Genomic DNA, 20,302 nt, shown 5'->3' with positions numbered 1-20,302 from the left:
GGAATATTCCTAAAGGCATACTCTGCTGTTTCCATTTTTGTCAAACAGGCATTGCGTTTTAACCCAAACCTAATCCATATAAATAAGTATGTGTGGGAAACGTAGGAAAGAAGAGCTTTAAAGGGGCTCTAAGCAATGTCACACGTTTTTAGGCTATCAAATTGTTTGTCACATACAGCAAACATCTGCTCACTATCCACCAGCTGCCTGTTCCCTGATCACAAAAGAGTCCAGGCTCCACAAATGGCATCAATAACAAACCCCCAAAGCCCAACCTGCACCACCAACCATAGCAAACAGTTTTCCAGCCAATAACCGACAAGAAGGAGTTGGGGGGGGGGGTTAGTTTGCGGAAGCACAGAAGGAAGGGGGAGGGGATGGGATGAGGAGGAGGATGGGGCGAGTTAGAATCCGTTTTGTTTGACAATACTTCGAACGTCAACAAAAAGTGACGTCACCCAACATCACTTGGGAAACCATTGAGATAAATTGCTCATTCCCTAACCCCCTATCCATAATCCCTCTAACCCTAACCCTAAATCCCTAACCTTAACCCCTCTAAACCCCTAACCCCTTAACCCTAACCTTTTCCTAACCTTTTGTAGCTTTTTTCCAACTTGTGTTTTTCAGCGTCCTGCCGGTCCAGTCAGCAGGTCAGCAGTCCCAGTGGGAGCGTCCCCCGTCTCCAGAGCTCTCCCTACATTGTGCCAGAAGACTCCCGTGTGTTGGCCAGCCTAGGGCCAGCTCAGGTAGGTGCGTTTCTTCACCAGCTTCCTCACGCGGTAGTACGGAGACAGCTGGTGGGCCGGGATCTCCTCCAGAAACAGCAGGACCAACACATCCTTCTGTTCGTCGAACAGACGGAAGCTGTAACAACACACACAGCGGTGGAATGTAATTAAGTATATTTACTACAGTACTGTACTTCAGTACAAATTTTGAAGTACTTTTACTTTACTTGAGTCTTTTCTTTTCATGCATCTTTCTACTTCTACTCTGCTACATTCATCTGACAGCTTTAGTTACTACTTACTTTACACATTAAGATTTCAGCACACAAAACTAATGTAGTTTATAAAATACAATAGCAAACACGTGATCAAATACATTGAAAAACAATCTAAAAAGGTGGGGAAAAGTGTAAAAAAACAAGTAAAAAAAAATATCAGAAAAGATGTGTGTAAGATACTGTATGTGTAATTCATGGCTCAATTCAAACAATATCAAAAAAGTATTTGTCTCTCCATTCACCAACGGACATATTTTTACTGAAATAATGTCCCATAGTGGCCCAAAGGAAGGGGGGACTTCGCCTCTATAGAGCAGGAGGTTCTGACGGATGTGAGCGCCCCCACCTGGCCATCTGGATCTCTCTGGAGCACCACTCGCTCTGCAGGTAACGCCGGGTGATCACACAGATGGTCTTCCTGCTGCCGTATATGGCGTCCGTAATGTTCTCTACGATTGGTTTCCCTGTGGAGAGTTCAGACACACCTGTGATATCATCAACTGCATCTTTAAGACCGCTTTCTTAGGGTTCCTGTTTTAAAACTAGTCAGCTGGAAACAGGGTTGTTACTTGAACTAAACTGAAACATAATACCAATGGAAACACCAATACAATACGGTCAGGTGCCTTTGGCGTTGTGATTGACGCTTTAAGTCTCCATTAGAATCAGATCTACATGCGCTTGGTCGGGACATTGACTCAATCAGTTTTAAGGAAAAGATGGGGGGTGGGGTTATAAAATTAACATTTTCAGTGACACGCCGGTCTCCTGGCTGAAAGTCCTGTGTTGTATGACCCATCCACCTGGAGCCTATTTTCCCATGTTTTTCCTTTCCTAAGTGACTGGTGGTTGCCGCATTCTCGCCCATTACTGGACCAATTTTAAAGGTTGTTATTCCTATTGGTCACTTACACACAAAAACAAGGAAAATAGGGTCCAGGTTAAAAGAAAACAAAGTTACCCTTTAAGTAGTTTTACTGACCGACGCAGTTGTCCCAATTTCCCGTCCAGCGCACCGGTCGTTTAAATGGGCGTGCTGGTCTTACAGGGAGGTGTGATCAGGTGCATTCTGGGCGTGCTGGTCTTACAGGGGGGTGTGTTCAGGTGCATTCTTGGCGTATTGCTATCTTGAGGCAGCGGTAAGTGATTGCACCATTGACCAACAAATAAGCAGCATTTTATTGTTATTTTAACAGCAAATTAGTAAAATGCTCCTAGGCTTATGCACACACTATGCTTGTTACACACACTATGCCTGTTACACACACAGGGACACCCAGCAGCACACACTCATGCAGAAGATTACAAATAAAAATATTACAGTGCAAATCCTCCACCACGCCTGGCTTTTAAAGGGAATGGGAGCTGATCTCTGATTGGTTTATTGCATGTTATGCCCGAAACACACCTGATTATTGAAGACACTAAGTACAACCCTTTGGAACCATGCACCCGGTGTGCGGACCCATTTTTTCTGCTGTCAAACTAGCAAAAGTTTTTTTGGACACGCCCTAAACGCACCTGCGCCAGGCTCTTCATGCCCTGCGCTTATCGTGAAAATAGGGCCCCATATTTAACAGTGTGTTATTGATACTTTTACACACATTGTTTGGTCCATGCATTACTTTAAGAAATATTGATATTCAAGATCGCTTTCAATATTGGGAGGCAATTGTTTGAAACTACATTTTCTTGTTCTTTTATCTAATGACATTTAGATTAATCTTTTAAGTTTGTCTGTTTGTCCACTCTTACTCTTATTTTCTTCCTGTCAGAGATGTAGTGAATACAGAGTACATACAGTTTATATATATAGTTATAGTATTTGCATCTGAGAGGTTTCACATCTGTTTTTTTCTTTTTGTACTTCTCTACGTCTGTATGTCTACTAAACACTCGCTAACATTCGCTTCATCATTTACTTTTACATAAAATAAAGGACTTCTTTCACACATTGATTTGTTCATGCATTACTTAAATATAGTATTGGGATTCAATTGTTAGTCTCTGTCCTCTCTTCCTCTTATCTTCTTCCTGTCAGATATGTTGTGAACACAGACCATATACAGTTTATATATATATATATATAGTTAAAGTGTTTGCGTCTGAGAGGTTTCACATCTGTTTTTTTCATTTTGCAGCTATCTGTGTCTGTATGTCTGCTAAACACTCGCTAACACTCGCTATATTTAAAATGCTTCTTTGGTTTTGATGCAGCTTGTGGCAGAAGGCCAGTATTAGATGTACTTCTCAGATTTAAATAACGATACTTTAGCCATCAGAGTCAGCATCAACTTTAAAAAATTCAATCTGGGTCGAAGTTGTATAGACGCTGCTGTTTTCTAGTCACCGACCTTTTCAAATATTTTGCAGAAAATCTGAAGCCGGGTGGGTTGGTTGAAAACACTGTCTGCAGGTGACTTTTTAAGGCTACATTTGCACTATGTTTTGGTTTTTAAGTAGAATATCTTTAGCTACAGTAAAATAACTAATTTCCATCTGCAGGTGAAGTTTTGAAGGTGAAGTAAGTTTATTCATATAGCATTTATCACAGGTGGTAACCTCAGGTGGTAACCTTCAGGAAGTGAAGTAACATCGGATTTTAACCCAAACCAGCATCTTTTTCTAAACTTAAATAAGTAGTTTGAGTGCCTGAACCTAACCAAACTGGGACCGTTTCATTTAACATGTTTAAAACTGTGAGCATTACGTGCTTGGTTCCAGATATGAGGACGCAAAACGCTCCTGTTGGTCGTATAAAATGGGAGAAATAAACAACCTATATCCTTGTATGGTTTGGAGGAACTATTGGCTGTTTTAAGGATTTGAAGAAAATATTTTTCTGGAGAGGACAGTTTCTTGTCTGGCTATCACCAGACCAAGGTCAATCTTTTAAGATTGAACATGAGTCTGGGGAGTCTGCTCTGTATTTTCTACTGCCCAAGATGCGTGATCAACATAGCATAGTTCAAATGACTCTGTACGCATTTGGATAGTCCTTCAACCAATCAAATCAACGATCCGGGTGATGTAGCAGCGACAGTGGCATCAACGGGTTTCTGCGCTTCGGTGGTCGTCATGTTGAATGTAAACAAAAAGCTGCTTGATCGCTTCTCTATTGTCATCATGTTAAACCCGTGAATAATGCGCCAGGTGGATAAGCCAGTTTGTGATTGGTCCCTGCAAATTTGTAACGGAAGCAGGATAGAATAATGTACAGGTTTCCAGCCGGCGCGAGAAATCAAATCGCCAGCAGATCGGGCTGGGTTTACCGAGTCTAGACAGTTTCTGTTTTGAAGTGGGAATTTTAGTGGCAAATTTTTGTGTTGTCCTTCCGTCAACCTCAACGCCTGTTTTTTCACAGTTTGTTTTTGTTTTTTCCACTTTAAATTGTAAAATTTTTCTTCTACACATTTTCAGAGCTTATGTGTACTTATGTGTCTGTATTTTCAGACATGAAACAAAAATTTAAAATGGGTCAATTTGACCCAATGTCAAAACAAGGGTTAAGTATTAGGGCCATTTCCGAACCTGATAAAATGTTGGTTTTGTGTAATAAATTATGGACAGAAAGCAGACAAGAATAGAAATTCAGTACAAGATGAAGACAGACAGAGTAAGAGTTTACCTGGCTGGAAGTCTCTGTGGTGCAGACAGAGTCTCCAGCCTTGCTCTCCTTCCAGTGCCGGAAGCATCTCTTGGTAAACCCAGGCCTCGTCGTTAACATTGTAGGAGATGAAGGCATCATAGTGATGTCGAGTTCCCGCTTTTCTCTTACTGCTGTCATATAGGAAAGCCAAGAATAGGTGGTAGGCGTAGGCTAGCTGCCACCTCAGAAAGTGGTAGATGAAGGATGTGATGAGTGTAAGAACAACCAAACAAGTGCTGGAAATGAAGCAGAGGAAGCTAACATCCATCCAACAGGACTGGATGTTAAAGTCCAGAAGCTTGTTTCCTTGTTCAGCCACAGGGAAGGAACATGTGTACTGGTAGGCGTTAACAACCTGAGTTTGGTCGTTGTTCTTCACCCATTGGATAAAACCAGCGTTAGAGCAGTCACAAGTGAAAGGGTTGTTTTTCAGATCGAGGTACGTTAGTGCGGGGAGAAATTGGAAGACCATCTCATTGATCACGGTTATCTCATTGTCACTTAGTTTCAAATATCTGAGTGCAGACAGATTGGCCTGGAACAGAAAGTCCAAAGACTTGATCTTACTTTCGGAGAAATCGAGAACCTGCAAGTGCGGCATTGGCTGAAACAGTCCAGGATCCAAGTCTGACAAATCAGTCTGTCTGATTGTCAAACTCTTGAGCTGGCGATTGTATTTAAATGTGTCCACATCTGGCGCAGAAATGTAGAAATTCTCAGCTGTGAAATCTTCTAAATGTTTCATAGGCTGAAGCATTTCTGCTGGTATGTCAAAGGGAAAACCAGTTTGATAACTCTGACTGTTTCTTACTGTGAGAACTTTCATAGATTTTAAAGGAGAGAAAGCTTCATCATGTTTTGGTTGAGGACCTTTGAAACCGTCATTAATGAAGTAGGTTGTAAGATTTTCCATCTGCTGTAAACCTTTGAATTTATTTTCAAATTCAAGTGGAAGAGATACACTTAGGTTACTTAGGTTATTCAATCCATCAAAAGCCTTATCTTTCACCCCCCTGATATGTTTTGACACCACATCCAAATATTTTAAGGACCCTAAACTTTGAAAATCCCCCTTTTCAAGAATAGGTACAAAGTGGTTGCTCAGATCCAAGAACTCAAGCTTCTTCAGACCTATTTTAAAGGTGTCTCCGAATGTCCAGAGCAGGTTATTGCTCATATCTAAAACCTTCAGGTCATTAAGACTTTCAAAGACACATCTTTCCAGTTTGGCAATGTGGTTGTTGTGCAGATAAAGCTCTCTGAGGTGCGTTGTGTTTGTGAAATCCTCACAGCTCAACTCAGCGATAATATTAATACCAATATTTAGGATCTCGAGAGAGGAGAGACTCCGAATATCATCAGGCACCTTGGTGAGATGGTTGTTCTCTAAAGTTAGCGAACTTAGTTGCTTCATCAGTCGAATCGAGCCTTTAGACAGTTCAGTCATGGAAGTATACGACAAATCAAGCTCACTGAGCTGAGAGCAAGCTACAAGTTTCGCACTTATATCGGGGACGTTGTTAAAAAACAGATCCAGCTTCTTAAGTGTCAATATCTTGCACACCGTAGCTAGGAGACCTTTGTGGATCCACTTCTCCACATAATTCAGTCTCAGATGCATCAGTGAGTCGAGGCTCTGCAGGACTTTTCGGATCCCTTCGAAAGTAATGTACGGGAAACTAAAATACAGCTGAGTTATGTTCCTGAGTAAAGTCCTGTCAGGTATGTCCCATTGCCAGCCGGCAACATGGCCAGACATAGAAAAGTCTATCATCTCAAGGTGAGGAAATATCTGTGTTGTGATGCTGAACTTTTCAAACACATCATTCGAAAAATCTAACACCTTCAGGCTTGATGGCTCATTCAGCAGCAGATCTTTGGTCTGAAAGGAGGGAAATAGATTGCGTCCAATATTAAGTTTCTGTATAAGTGGTAGCTGAAGGATGGGCTGAATGTCAACAACTTGTTGGAGCTTGTTTGAGTCTAAAATCACGGTTTCTAATCTGGTCAGGGATTGAAAGGCCGAGGTATGAATGGAATTAATGTTGTTACTGGAGAGATCAAGCATGGTAAGGTTGGACAGTCCCTGAAATAGTTTTCCTGTCAGGTTGGTGAGTTTGTTATTTCTAATGTAGAGACTTGTTAGCGCCACCAAATGGATGAAAGATCCATCGTCCACGTGAGCAATCAGATTTTCCTCCAGCGCCAGAAATCTGAGCTTTGACAGATGCCTGAAATCGTCCCTGTTGATCTGTTCGAGCTGATTGTGCGAGAGAAAAACTCCACTTGCATCTCTGGGTATGTCATCAGGGACAGTTACAAGGTTACGTTCCGAGCAATGCAAAACAACATCAGCCGAGGCATCGTTAGAATAACAGATGGAGCAGTTTTTCAGAGAATAAGCCAGGGAAGGGTTCAGATGATGCACGAGACACAGAAGTAAGACAATAAGTCTCTGTATGTAGTACAAAGACAAATCTCCCATTGCTGGCATGATGCCATTGTTTAGGACCATCACTGGAAGGAGTTACTGCAGGCAGAGATTTGTTGAATGTTGTTCAAGGAATCACATCTGTAGAGGACAACACAACACGTCACACAACATTACTTTATCCTACAAAGCAATAGCTTCACATTTTGGGAAAATACACTTCTTCTTGCCTTGGGGGCAGTGTTAAAGCTTATTCAAACTCTGGTGCGGGACAAATATCTGAACTCTGGTCTGCTTGTAAACGGGAGTCGCGGGACAAGAATGGGACACAAACCCTGTATGGCATCAGTATTATGTCATATCTCACGAGCCAAGTAAAACATGCTCCTCAAGCAAATTATCTCATTTCACACCTGCAGAAATCACTTATTGAACACTTATTCAGCAATTGAATAGGAATAGGCAAGCGTGAATCTTAACAAAGGGAGAGGGAAAGAATGGCACATGTGCATATAAAAACACAGCACGCGCATTTAGAGGAGGAGGGCACACGCTCTCGCAGGTAAACTCTGCTCGCAAAGTTGATTTCTGCACGCCTGCATGAAACTTTTGACATTTTGGGGGCGGAAACCAAGGAGGAACTGGCCCTCCTCTGATTGGTCACTTTCAAGGTAATCACACCATCACGGACCTTCTTAGTTTACCTTGATTGACAGCTTTCAGTTAGTGTCTGTCTTTATAACGATATAGCGCAAGATAGCACCATAAATAAAGTAATATATGGGTCTCTCATCCATTCTAATGTTGGCATATGTGCGATGATTTTGAAATGTCCGTAAATCCTTGCCGTTGTATGAACCCATGCCTCTAACATTGGAGCTAACCTGTGATCAATGCGACCTCACCAATAGACCATTATATAGGAATATAAGTATTTAAAAACAAAGTAAAGTGCCCAAACGTGAATAGTAACGATAAAATCCCAGCGGCAGCTGCTGGTTGTATTTATCGGCTACAGAGCTCCAGGAAGCCGGCTACAGCGGTAGTTGTTTATTTGCCAACAGGTGACAGCAACCCGGCTACATACATCGCCAGATTCCGGTCCTTTCAGGGGCCATGGCAATGACACTAAAACGACTAAAAGAAAAAGAATTATCATTGTTTAGGTTAAAAGCCTAAATTAAATATGCCAAAAAAAGTGTAATCTGGTATTGTTGGTAGGGATGAACCGAATCCAGGATTTGGCTTTGGATTCGGCCAAATATATACGGATTATTGACGGGGTTCGGTTTTTAGTAGTCACAGCGCCCCTCCCCTACACACATACAGATTTATTATGTTGCTGTGTGTCCCGCTCTGCTCACTCACACACTGAACGCTAAGAGAACAGATCTCTCTCTCTGTTTTTTACTTTGGTTTGTAGTACTTACTTATTAACCAGTAGAGTTCAGGTAAACGTGGGGTTTGTAGTACTTCCTTATTAACCAGTAGAGTTCAGGTAAACGTGGGGTTTGTAGTACTTCCTTATTAACCAGTAGAGTTCAGGTAAACGTGGTGTTTGTTCAGACGTGGTGTTTGGTAGAATGTGACTCACGTTGCGTCTCTGCCTGTCGGAGGTTTTTGTTCTTTTTTAAACCGTCAGCTGGCGGAGTTTTGTTTTACTTCACGCACAGTGTCTGACACTTTCTTGCTGTATTTCATAAAAAAATAAAGGAAGTAGTGGTATAAAACTATATTACAAATTAATTCGCTACACACACAAACACACACACAAACACTCTCCCCCCTTTCTCTTTCTCTCTCTCTCTCTCTCTGATACTCTCTCACACACACACACACATACCTGGTTTGGAAATAAAAAAAATAAAAAAAGAACCAAAAAAAATAAATAATCACACTGACAAAACAATTAAAAGTTAAAAAAGAAAGTTATGTTGAGTATGAAAGCTCTTGTTCATTACATTTTACTTCATAATTGCAAACGCATGTGTTGTATTCATTGTTGCAAAACTTGTTCTGTATATAGTTTGTTTGTTATCGTGATCAAAACCATTGATCTGAAGCTCAATGCTGATGCTGTCATGTAAATAGTTTTCTAATCAGCAATAAATATAACAATTTGTGATCAACCCATATCAATTGCATGCTTAAAATAACATACTGTTTTTTTGGATTTGGTGCATCCCTAATCATTAGTCATGTTAGCTAAGGCTAAAACGTTAGCTCTAATGTTAGAGATAAGGGTGCCGCGCGAACACTGGCAAGGATTATGGACATTTCAAAATTATTGCACATATTCCAGCATCTGAACGGACAAGAGACACAGTCTATTTCTTTATTTACGGTGCTATCTTGCGCTACATCATTAAAAAGTCAGAAAAACTGTTCTTCGGCAAACAACTCTGAGCTTTCTGAATGAAGGCTGTCAATCAGTTCCTCCATGGTTTCCGCCTCCAAAATGTCAAAAGGACAAGATTGTAAATTAGGAGGAAAAGGCTCCATGTCAAAAAACTAAAGATTTTTTGAATAAAACTTGAAATCCTATGAGGAAAATAATCTTCTTCCATCGATGCATACGACAAAAAACACTGAAAATCTTCACATTTGAGAAGCCAGAACAGGGGAATGTTTTGCACAAATCACTTATTTATCTTGTCTTAAGTATTATTCTATAGATTATAGTACATTTTAGAAAATTCCTGGAAGAAGACAAACATTTTTGCATACAAGAAGTACAGTTTATCACCATATCACCAGCTTTATTTCCATGAAGTTTGATTTTAAAGTTAGGTTTTCAGCACAAAAACAGCAGCAGAAACATCACTAATACATTTTCTGATACTCACAGCACGTCTTTAGATCACCCCGTCTCGGCCGTCTGAACAGTGCGCCTTCGGTTTTCAGTTCTGATGTTTCCACGACAGCAGCGGAGGATATAACGGTCACATCTGATCAGTCAGCTCACTTCCTTTTTTATATATGGGTAATTTCCTTAAACAGAATGACAACTGACAGAGAAATAAGAGAACAAACAACACACAATGTGAAAAAGATAAGACAGAGCTTCTGGGTCTCCAAGCCCAAAATCTTTCAAGGTTTTTAAAAATAACTTAAACTTTGTGTCATTTCCTCTCTCTATTTCTGACTGGAATGGCAAATCAATGCAGCAACCTTACCTTTGTTTTGGAACTTAAAAATGGAGCATACCCCCCGGACCCCGGTGTGGGCTCCGACCCCAAATGTTTATAACGTCTGGCTCCACCCCTGAATGTTTGCACAAATGTGAACTTAATAATTTCTCCTTTACTTTAGAAAACCAGTATTTGGATCAAGGCCTTGACCTACCACGGCATTAGACATACACATTTCAGTGCTGTAAAATACTACATAATGACTACAAAACATACTGCTTAGTTGATAGGGAACTGGTTCTGTTAAAGAATTTTTGTTTTGTTTCTATTGTGTTACTATATACTGTTATATCTATACTGTTATAAAATGGCTTTAAAAAAAACAATAAAAATACTGCCAATCCAATCCAACTTTATTTGTAAAGCACATTCATAAACAACAGAGTTTGGTCAAAGTGCTGCATATTAAAAAAGTAACAAAGAATCACAATATTACATAAAATTAATTAATAAAAGCCACACTTTAGACTGTTTAGCTTCTGTTTTAAAGCAAGCTGTAAGCCAGCAGTATTTTTTACTTTACCTGCTGCCAAGTGTATTGCTAATTAGCATCACAAGCAATGATATATAAAGTGGTGTCGTTTTATGAGTATATGTACATGAGCACAGTATCCGTCAAGATATCGATAACCCTTAAGGAAAACTAAAGAGTTGAACCCTGTTGTCTAAAGGAGGGATAGAGAGGGAAGGAGAGAGTTGAGCGCCTCTTGGTTAGAGGAGAGGAATGGATGGGAGAGAGGGGGTAAGAGAGACCATAACCCTAACCCCTAAACCTAATGCCTAAACCTAACCCCTATTAGTTAAGTATATTAAATAATATTCCTTTAAAGGCATACTATGATATTTCCATTTTTGTCAAACAGCAACCCCTAGAGTCGATGTGGGGTACTTGTATATAACGTTACCTTTGCTGCTTTTTAGTTAAAGACTGACCGAGTGGGACTCTTGTGGGTTCCTCACGCGGTCAATTTCTCATTTTCTTTTCCTTAATTCTTCCGACCGTGCTTTCTTTGTTTTCTTCATTGACTCTGCCATGATTCACTTCTGAAATGCATGCTACTGTGTTCCATAGAGGCTGATTAGTTTGCGGAAGCAAGGAAGGGAGGGGATGGGACGAGGAGGAGGGAGGGGCGAGCTAGACTCTGTTTTGTTTAACTACAAGAAGTCAACAGGAAGAGACGTCACCCAACATCACCTTTAAGTGAATGCAATGGACTGTTTTTCTGCCTTTGGCTTCCCAGTTCAACTGCCCAGTCATCGGACGAAGCAAGGGAAGCCATTGAGATGAATTGCTCATTCCCTAACCCCATAACGGTAATCCCTCTAACCCTAATCCCTAACCTTAACCCCTCTAACCCTAACCCCCTAACCTTGACCCCTTTCCCACTTTTTTGAAACTTTTTTCCAACTGATGTTTCTCAGCATCCTGCCGGTCCAGTGAGCAGGTCAGCGGTCTCGGTGGGAGCGTCCCCCGTCTCCAGAGCTCTCCCTACATTCTGCCAGAAGACTCCCGTGTGATGGCCGGCCTGGGGCCAACTCAGGTAGGTGCGTTTCTTCACCAGCTTCCTCATGCGGTAGTACGGAGACAGCTGGTGGGCCGGGATCTCCTCCAGAAACAGCAGGACCAACACATCCTTCTGATCGTCGAACAGACGGAAGCTGCAACAACACACACAGCGGTGGAATGTAATTAAGTATATTTACTACAGTACTGTTCTTCAGTCCAATAGTGGACATACTTGTACTTTATTTGAGTCTTTTCTTTTCATGCCACTTTCTACTTCTACTCTGCTACATTCATCTGATAGCTTTAGTTATTAGTAACTTTACACATTAAGATTTCTGCACACAAAACTCGTAGTTTATAAAATACAACAGCAAACACGTGATCAAATACATTGAAAAACAATCTAAAAAGGTGGGAAAAAGTGTAAAAAACAGTCAAAAAGTCAAAAAAAGAAATTCAGAAAAGATATGTATAATTCATGGCTCAATTCAAACAATATCAAAAATTTATTTGTGTCTCCCCATTCACCAACGGACATATTTTTACTGAAATAATGTCCCATAGTGGTCCAAAGGAAGGGGGGACTTCGCCTCTATAGAGCAGAAGGTTCTGACGGATGTGAGCGCCCCCACCTGGCCATCTGGATCTCTCTGGAGCACCACTCGCTCTGCAGGTAACGCCGGGTGATCACACAGATGGTCTTCCTGCTGCTGTATATGGCGTCCGTAATGTTCTCTATGATCGGTTTCCCTGTGGAGAGTTCAGACACACCTGTGTTATCATCAACTGCATCTTTAAGACCGCTTTCTCAGGGTTCCTGTTTTAAAACCAGTCAGCTGGAAACAGGGATGTTCCCCGACCTAAGCTGAAACATAATATCAACAGAAACACCAACTCAATACGGTCAGGTGCCTTTGGCGTTGCTTAAAGTCTCCTTTAGCGTCAGATCTACATGCGCTTGGTCGGGACTATGTCTCAATTAGGTTTAAGGAAAGGAAGGTGGGTGGGCTTATTAAAGGTACATTTCCAAGACAAGAACGCGTCAGTTAGGTTTATGAGAAGTTCGTGGGTGGGGTTAGAAAATTAACATTTCAGTTACACGCCAGTCTCCTGGGTGAAATCCTGTATTGTATGACCTATCCACCTGGAGCCTATTTTCCTATTTAACTTGTCATAGTTGAATAATGACAGTTTAGTGGGTAACTAGGACATAGAACCTCTAAATCCCATTGACACCTCTTTCCTCTGCAAATTTCACTATTTGAAACTGCCTCTGAAAACGGGCGAATCTCAACGAGGCCCATAGTTGACGTCAACTATTGCAGCTCCTCCTCATTTGGCTCTAGTCTGTGTTTGTCACGTCTCAACATTTGCATAGGCTACACAACTGACCTGAGATCAGTTAGTCTTCTGAATCTCGGTTGTGCAGATCTCAGAAATTGTATACATTGTTCATCTGCTATTGTACCATTAAATTCACTTCTGAGACTTTTTTATGCGAGAAATCAACTATGTAGAGGTGTAATATGGGCCGTTTTAGGAAAATTTATGTCTAATTGCAAATTTTGTCCGACTGTGCGTCGGAGTTCAGTAGCCGGTGCTGCCTGTGTTGCTGCCTCGCCGCTTGGCCTGCCTTCCTTCACAGACTCCGGCCTGCTGTGAGGTAGATGGAGCTCAGTCATGGCTGGCAACCCACAGTACTCCATACCCGTGCAAAGTCACCGTTTTGGGCTAATGGACTACGAAACGCCGCTGCGCTGACAGAGCTCCAGGGCCTTCAGCTCCCCTCTTCCTGCTAAATGTCCGGTGTATGTGAGTGAAAGCGCGGTCAGCAAGCTTGTTACGCCAGCATTCTCTTACCACAGGTTTCAGTTAATCTTATAATGTGGGTAATTATAATGTGTTGAGTTATTTAAACAAACGATTGGGGAAATAAACGCCGCTTGGCTGTGAGTCTCATTGATAGAGCCTGCGGCTGGATGGAGCACTATCAATGAGAGCTAGCTAGCCTCCTCTTAGAATTCCTCTGGAATTCACAAAAATTAATTATCTTGAAATCGGACACCGTTGTTAGCTTTATAAGACATTTATTTAGATGTTGTATAAGTGGCGTGCCAAAATTCAAACTGTAAATATACTCGAATTACGCCGAAAATGAAGCTAACTATCCGTGATTTATAGCTACATACAGCCATGAAGGGACAGTCGCAGCTACCGAAACCCTTACAGTTCACAAATATTCATAAACTTGAAATCGGACACCTTTGTTAGCTTTATAAGACATTTAGTTAGATGTTGTATAAGTGGCGTGACGAAATTCAAACTGTAAATATACTCGAATTGCGACCAAAAGTGAAGCTATCTAGCCGCAATCTGTACACATAGGATTGAAGGAACAGTCGCAGCTAACTAAACCCTTACAGTTCACAAATATTCATTAACTTGAAATCGGACACCGTTGTTAGCTTTATAAGACATTTGGGTAGATGTTGTATAGCTAAGTGGCGTGACATTGTGTGAACATGTGGTAAGAGATTGCTGGTGTAACAAGCTCGCTGACCGCACTCTCACTCTCACACACGGGCCATTTAGCTAGCAGGAAGAGAGGAGTTGCAGGCCTGCTCTGTCAGGGCAGCGGCGTTTGGTAGAAGTCCATTAGCCCAAACGGTGACTTTGCGCGGGTATGGAGTGCTGTGAGCTGCAGCAGTCGTGCCGGAGCTCAATCGAGCTCTCAGCAGGCCGGGGTCTGTGGAGGAAGGCAGGCCGGGCAGCGAGGCAGCAACACAGGCAGCTGAACTCCGACACACAGTTTTACCAGATTTGCAATTAGCCATCCATTTTCTTAAAATGGCCCATATTTGAGCTTTATATAGTTGATTTCTCGCATAAAAAAGTCTCAGAAGTGAATTTGGTAACGAAACATTGCAATGTCTGGAATATGAGATTGTCGCTTCTCTAATGTGTGTGTATTGGGGATTTTCTCAACCAATCAGCGTGCGTCTCTACGTGTGTGTACGGGGATAAGGCTCAATCAAGCAGCGCACAGCTCATCTAAATATTCATGACCATACCATATTTGGAAGAAAAGCTCTTGTTACAAATAGGGCCAAAACACAGGGATGCATAAGAGCCAATAAAATATCAACCAGGCCAATTTCAGCCCAACTAATGTGACATACCCCATTAGGAGACCATAAGGAACAGTGTGAAATACCCTATATAATCATTCTATCACCCCTTTAAACACTCAGGGCCCTATCTTGCACCCGGCGCAGCGCAGCGCAAAGTCTGACGCAAGTGTCTTTGCTAGTTTAAGACCGACGCAGTTGTCAATTTCCCGTCCAGCGCCCGCAAATGCACTTGCGCCCATGGGCGTGTCGGGCTTAAAAGGAGATGTGTTCAGGTGCATTCTGGGTGTATTACTAGCTTGATGCAACGGGAAGTGATCGCGCCATTGATTAAAAAAAAACTGGTCTAAAGTCAATAACGCAGCATTTTATTTTTAACAGCAAATTAGTTAAATGCTCCTAGGCTTTTGAACAGCGTCCACACACTATGCTTGTTACACACACAGGGACACGCAGCAGCACACACACATGCAGAAGATTACAAATAAAAATATTACGTTGCAAATCCGCCATCATAACAGCAATGCTCCGAGGTCCAAACGCAACTGACTTTTAAAGGGAATGGGAAATGACACTCAGATTGGTTTATTGCATTTAACACCCGGAACACACCTGATTATTGAAGACACTAAGTAAAACCCTTTGGAACCATGCACCTGGCGCACTGACCCTTTTTTCCGCTGTCAAACTAGCAAAAGTGGATTTGGACACGCCCTAAATGCACCTGCGCTATGCGCTTCACGTGCTTACGTCATTAAAATAGGGCCCCGTATTTAACGGTGTGTTATTGTGACTTTTACCTAAAGTAAAGGACTTCTTCCACACATTGTTTGGTATATGCATTATTTTAAAAAATAGTAATATTTGAGATCCCTTTCAATATTGGGAGGCAAACGTTTGAAATTACTTTTCTTGTTCTTTTATCTAAGGACATTTAGATTAATCTTTTAAGTTTGTCTGTGTCCACTCTTCCTCTTATTTTCTTCCTGTCAGCTATGTAGTGAATACAGAGCACATACAGTTTATATATATAGTTATAGTATTTGCATCTGAGAGGTTTCACATCTGTTTTTTCTTTTTGCAGCTCTCTGTGTCTGTATGTCTGCTAAACACTCACTAACACTCGCTTCATCAAATGTGCTTCTTTGGTTTTGACATGACAGAAGATACGGAAAAGCATAATATGTCCACTTTAACAGTGTGTTATTCATACTTTTACCTAAAGTAAAGGACTTCTTCCACACATTGTTTTGTTCATGCATTATTGAAAAATGTTTTGGGAGGCAATTGTTTGTCTCTGTCCTCTCTTCCTGTTATCTTCTTCCTGTCAGAGATGTTGTGAACACAGAGCACATACAGTTTATATATATAGTTAAAGTGTTTGCGTCTGAGAGGTTTCACATCTGTTTTTTCATTTTGCAGCTATCTGTGTCTGTATTTCTGCTAAACACTCGCTAACACTCGCTTTATTTAAAGTGCTTCTTTGATTTTGATGCATTTTGTGGTGGAAGGCCAGTATCAGATGTACTTCTCAGATTTAAATAACGATACTTTAGCCATCAGAGTCAGCATCAACTTTAAAAAATCAATCTGGGTCGAAGGTTTATAGATGCTGCTGTGAACACCGCCTCGACCTGATGTTAGGGGCAAGTAAAAAAAATATAATGACATAACAACCCACTTGCGCTTTCAATCATCATTGTATCATGAATCTTGGTTTCAAGCCATGATGTCTCTCTCTTTCTCATGGGCAGGCCAAATTCTCTGGGCGGGCAACAGGTGGAACACAGGCAGGCTGGGGGTACTCATATTTATGTTAACAAATCTGAAATGTTCATGCCATGGGACCTTTAATGTTAAACACTGCATAGCAGTTGTTATTTTGAAATAAATGCCAGACACAAGCTTCACTTTTCTAGTCACAGGCCTATTCAAATATTTTGCAGAAAAGCCAAACTGGGAATGATTCAGTTAACGTGTTTAAAACTGTGAGCATTATGTACTTGGTTCCAGATATGAGGACGGAAAACTCTCCTGTTGGTCGTATCAAATGGGAGAAATAAACAACCTATATCCTTGTATGGTTTGGAGGAACTATTGACTGTTTTAAGGATTTTAACAAAATATTTTTCTGGTCAGTTTCTAGTCTGGCTATCACCAGACCAAGCTCAATCTTTTAAGTGACATATCAGCTACAGCGGCATTAACGGGTTTCTGCGCTTTGGTTGCAGTCATGTTGAATGTAAAAAAAAAGCTAGTTAGTCCCTGCAGGATAGAATAATGTACATGTTTCCAGCCTGCGTTGCAGGGAGAAATCAAATCGCCGGCAGATCGGGCTGAGTTTATCCAGTGTAGATAGTATCGGTATTGAAGTGGCAAGTATTAGCGCAATTTCCGAAGCTGCTAAAATGTCGGTTTTGTGTAATAAATGAATGACAGATAGCAAAAAAGAACAGAAATTCAGTTGAAGATGAAGACAGACAGAGTAAGAGTTTACCTGGTTGGAAGTCTCTGTGGTGCAGACAGAGTCTCCAGCCTTGCTCTCCTTCCAGCACCGGAAGCATCTTTTGGTAAACCCAGGCCTCGTCGTCAACATTGTAGGAGATGAAGGCGTCGTAGCGATGACGAGTTCCCGCTTTTCTCTTCCTGCTGTCATATAGTAAGGCCAGGAAGAGCCGGTAGGCATTGGCTAGCTGCCACCTCAGAAAGTGGTAGATGAAGGATGCGAGGAGTGTAAGAACAACCAGACAAGTGCTGGAAATGAAGCAGAGGAAGCTAACGTCCATCCAACAGGACAGGATGTCAAAGTCCAGAAGCTTGTTTCCTTGTTCAGCCCAAGGGAAGGAACATGTGTACTGGTAGGCGTTAACAACCTGAGTTTGGTTGTTGTTCTTCACCCATTGGATAAAGCCGGCATTAGAGCAGTCACAAGTGAAAGGGTTGTTTTCCAGATCGAGGTATGTTAGTGCAGGGAGAAATTGGAAGACTGTCTCATTGATCACGGTTATCTCATTGTCACTTAGTTTCAAACATCTGAGTGCAGACAGATCGGCCTGGAACAGAAAGTCCAAAGACTTGATCTTACTTTTGGAGAAATCGAGAACCTGCAGGTGCGGCATTGGCTGAAACAGTCCAGGATCCAAGTCTGACAAATCAGTCTGTCTGATTGTCAAACTCTTGAGCTGGCGATTGAATCGAAAAGTGTCCACATCTGGTGCAGAAATGTAGATATTCTCAGCTGTAAATTCCTCTAAATGTCTCATAGCCTCGAGCCTGTCCATTGGTATGTCAAAGGGAAAACCAGTATGGTAACCCTTGCATATTACTGTGAAAACTTTCATAGATTTTAAATGAAAGAAAGCTTTATAATAGTTTGGTTGAGGACTTGTACCAAAGTCAATATCAAAGTAGATTGTAAGATTTTCCAACTGCTGTAAAGCTCTGAATTTATTTTCAAATTCGAGTGGAAGAGATACACTTAGGTTAACCAGGTTATTCAATCCATCGAAAGACTTATGTTTCACCCTCCTGATATGTATTGACACCACATCCAAATATTTTAAGGACCCTAAACTTTGAAAATCCCCCTTTTCAAGAATAACTACAAAGTGGTTGCTCAGATCCAAGAACTCAAGCTTCTTCAGGCCTATTTTAAAGGCGTCTCCGAATGTCCAGAGCAGGTTATTGCTCATATCTAAAACCTCCAGGTCATTAAGACTTTCGAAGACACATCTGTCCAATTTAGCAATGTGGTTGGCGTACAAATGAAGCTCTCTGAGGCGCGTTGTGTTTTTGAAATCCTCACAGCCTAACTCAGAAATAAAATTGTCACCAATATTTAGGATCTCGAGAGAGGAGAGACTCTGAATGTCATCTGGCACCTTGGTGAGGATGTTGTTCTCTAAAGTTAGGGAACTCAGTTGCTTCATCAGTCGAATTGAGCCTTTAGACAGTTCAGTCATTGAAGTAGATGACAAATCAAGCTCACTGAGCTGAGAGCAAGCTACAAGTTGCACACTAATATTGGGGAATTTGTTCCAATACAGATCCAGCTTCTTAAGTGTCGGTATCTTGCAAACCGTAGCTAGGATACCTTTGTCGATCAACCTCTCCATATAATTCAGTCTCAGATGCATCAGTGAGTCGAGGTTCTGCAGGACTTTTCGGATCTCTTCGAAAGCAATGTACGGGGAATTAAAATACAGCTGAGTTATGTTCCTGAGTAAAGTCTTGTCAGGAATGTCCCATTGCCAGCCGGCAACTTGGCCAGACATAGAAAAGTCTATCATCTCAAGGTGAGGAAAGATCTCTGTTGTGATGCTGAACTTTTCAAACACCTTATTCGAAAAATCCAACACCTTAAGGCTTGAGGGCTCATTCAGCAGCAGATCTTTAGTCTGAAATGAGGGAAATAGATTACTTCTAACACTAAGTTTGTGTATAAGTGGTAGCTGTAGGACGGGCAGAATGTCAGCGACTTGTTGGAGCTTGTTTGAGTCTAAAATCACGGTTTCTAATCTGGACAGTGACTGAAACGCTGAAGTATGAATGGACTTAATGTTGTTTCTGGCGAGATCAAGCATGGTAAGGTTGGACAGCCCCTGAAAGAGGTTGCCTGTCAGATCGGTGAGTTTGTTATTGGCCATGTAGAGACTTGTTAGCGCCACCAAATGGATGAAAGATCCATCGTCCACGTGAGCAATCAGATTTTCCTCCAGCGCCAAAAATCTGAGCTTTGACAGGTCCCTGAAATCGTCCCTGTTGATCTGTTCGAGCTGATTGATCGAGAGAAAAACTCCACTTGCATCTCTGGGTATGTCATCAGGGACAGTTACAAGTTCATGGTTTGTGCAATCTAAAACAACATCAGCCAAGGCGTCGTTAGAATAACCAATGCGGCAGTTTTTCAGAGAATAAGCCAGGGAAGGGTTCAGATGATGCACGAGACACAGAAGTAAGACAAGAAGTTTCTGTATTAAATACAAAGACAATCCTCCCATTGCTGGCATGGTGCTAACATTTAGGACCAGGAGGGAGTGGAAGGAGTTACTGCAGGCAGAGATTTGTTGAATGTTGTTCAAGGAATCACATCTGTAGAGGACAACATAACATGTCATACAACATAACCTTATCCTGCAAAGTAATAGTTTCACATTTTGGGAAATATGCTTCTTCTAAACTGTCTTTCTTGGGGTTGGTGTTAAAGCTTATTCAAACTCTGGTGCTGGCCAAACAACTGAACTCAGGTCCGCTTGAAAACGGGGGTTGTGGTACAAGAATGGGACACAAACCCTGTATGGGGTCAGGATTATTTCATATTTCATGAGCCAAGTTAAACATGCTCCACGAGTATATTATATCATGTCACACCTGCGGATATTATATAT

General features: G+C 41.5%; 2 protein-coding genes across 2 annotated transcripts; both read right to left on the bottom strand.

Moving 5' to 3' along the window:
* Nucleotides 1-696: 696 nt before the first annotated feature.
* Nucleotides 697-7,152, bottom strand: LOC120571392 (toll-like receptor 13). Its single transcript, XM_039820322.1, has 3 exons — nt 4,638-7,152; nt 1,356-1,473; nt 697-867 (listed from the first exon to the last, which is right to left on the bottom strand). The coding sequence occupies exons 1-3, from the start codon at nt 7,150-7,152 to the stop codon at nt 735-737; spliced, it is 2,766 nt and encodes a 921-aa protein (XP_039676256.1). The 3' UTR covers nt 697-734.
* Nucleotides 7,153-11,688: 4,536 nt separating this feature from the next.
* LOC120571600 (toll-like receptor 13) lies at nt 11,689-19,939 on the bottom strand. Its single transcript, XM_039820652.1, has 3 exons — nt 17,413-19,939; nt 12,420-12,537; nt 11,689-11,939 (listed from the first exon to the last, which is right to left on the bottom strand). Exons 1-3 carry the CDS (start codon nt 19,922-19,924, stop codon nt 11,699-11,701), a joined length of 2,871 nt encoding a protein of 956 aa, XP_039676586.1. The 5' UTR covers nt 19,925-19,939; the 3' UTR covers nt 11,689-11,698.
* Between the last annotated feature and the right edge of the window lie 363 nt (nt 19,940-20,302).

This window comes from Perca fluviatilis, chromosome 13 (genome assembly GCF_010015445.1).
Source record: "Perca fluviatilis chromosome 13, GENO_Pfluv_1.0, whole genome shotgun sequence".
Lineage (NCBI taxonomy): Eukaryota > Metazoa > Chordata > Actinopteri > Perciformes > Percidae > Perca > Perca fluviatilis.
This window is presented reverse-complemented; position numbering and strand designations above follow the sequence as displayed.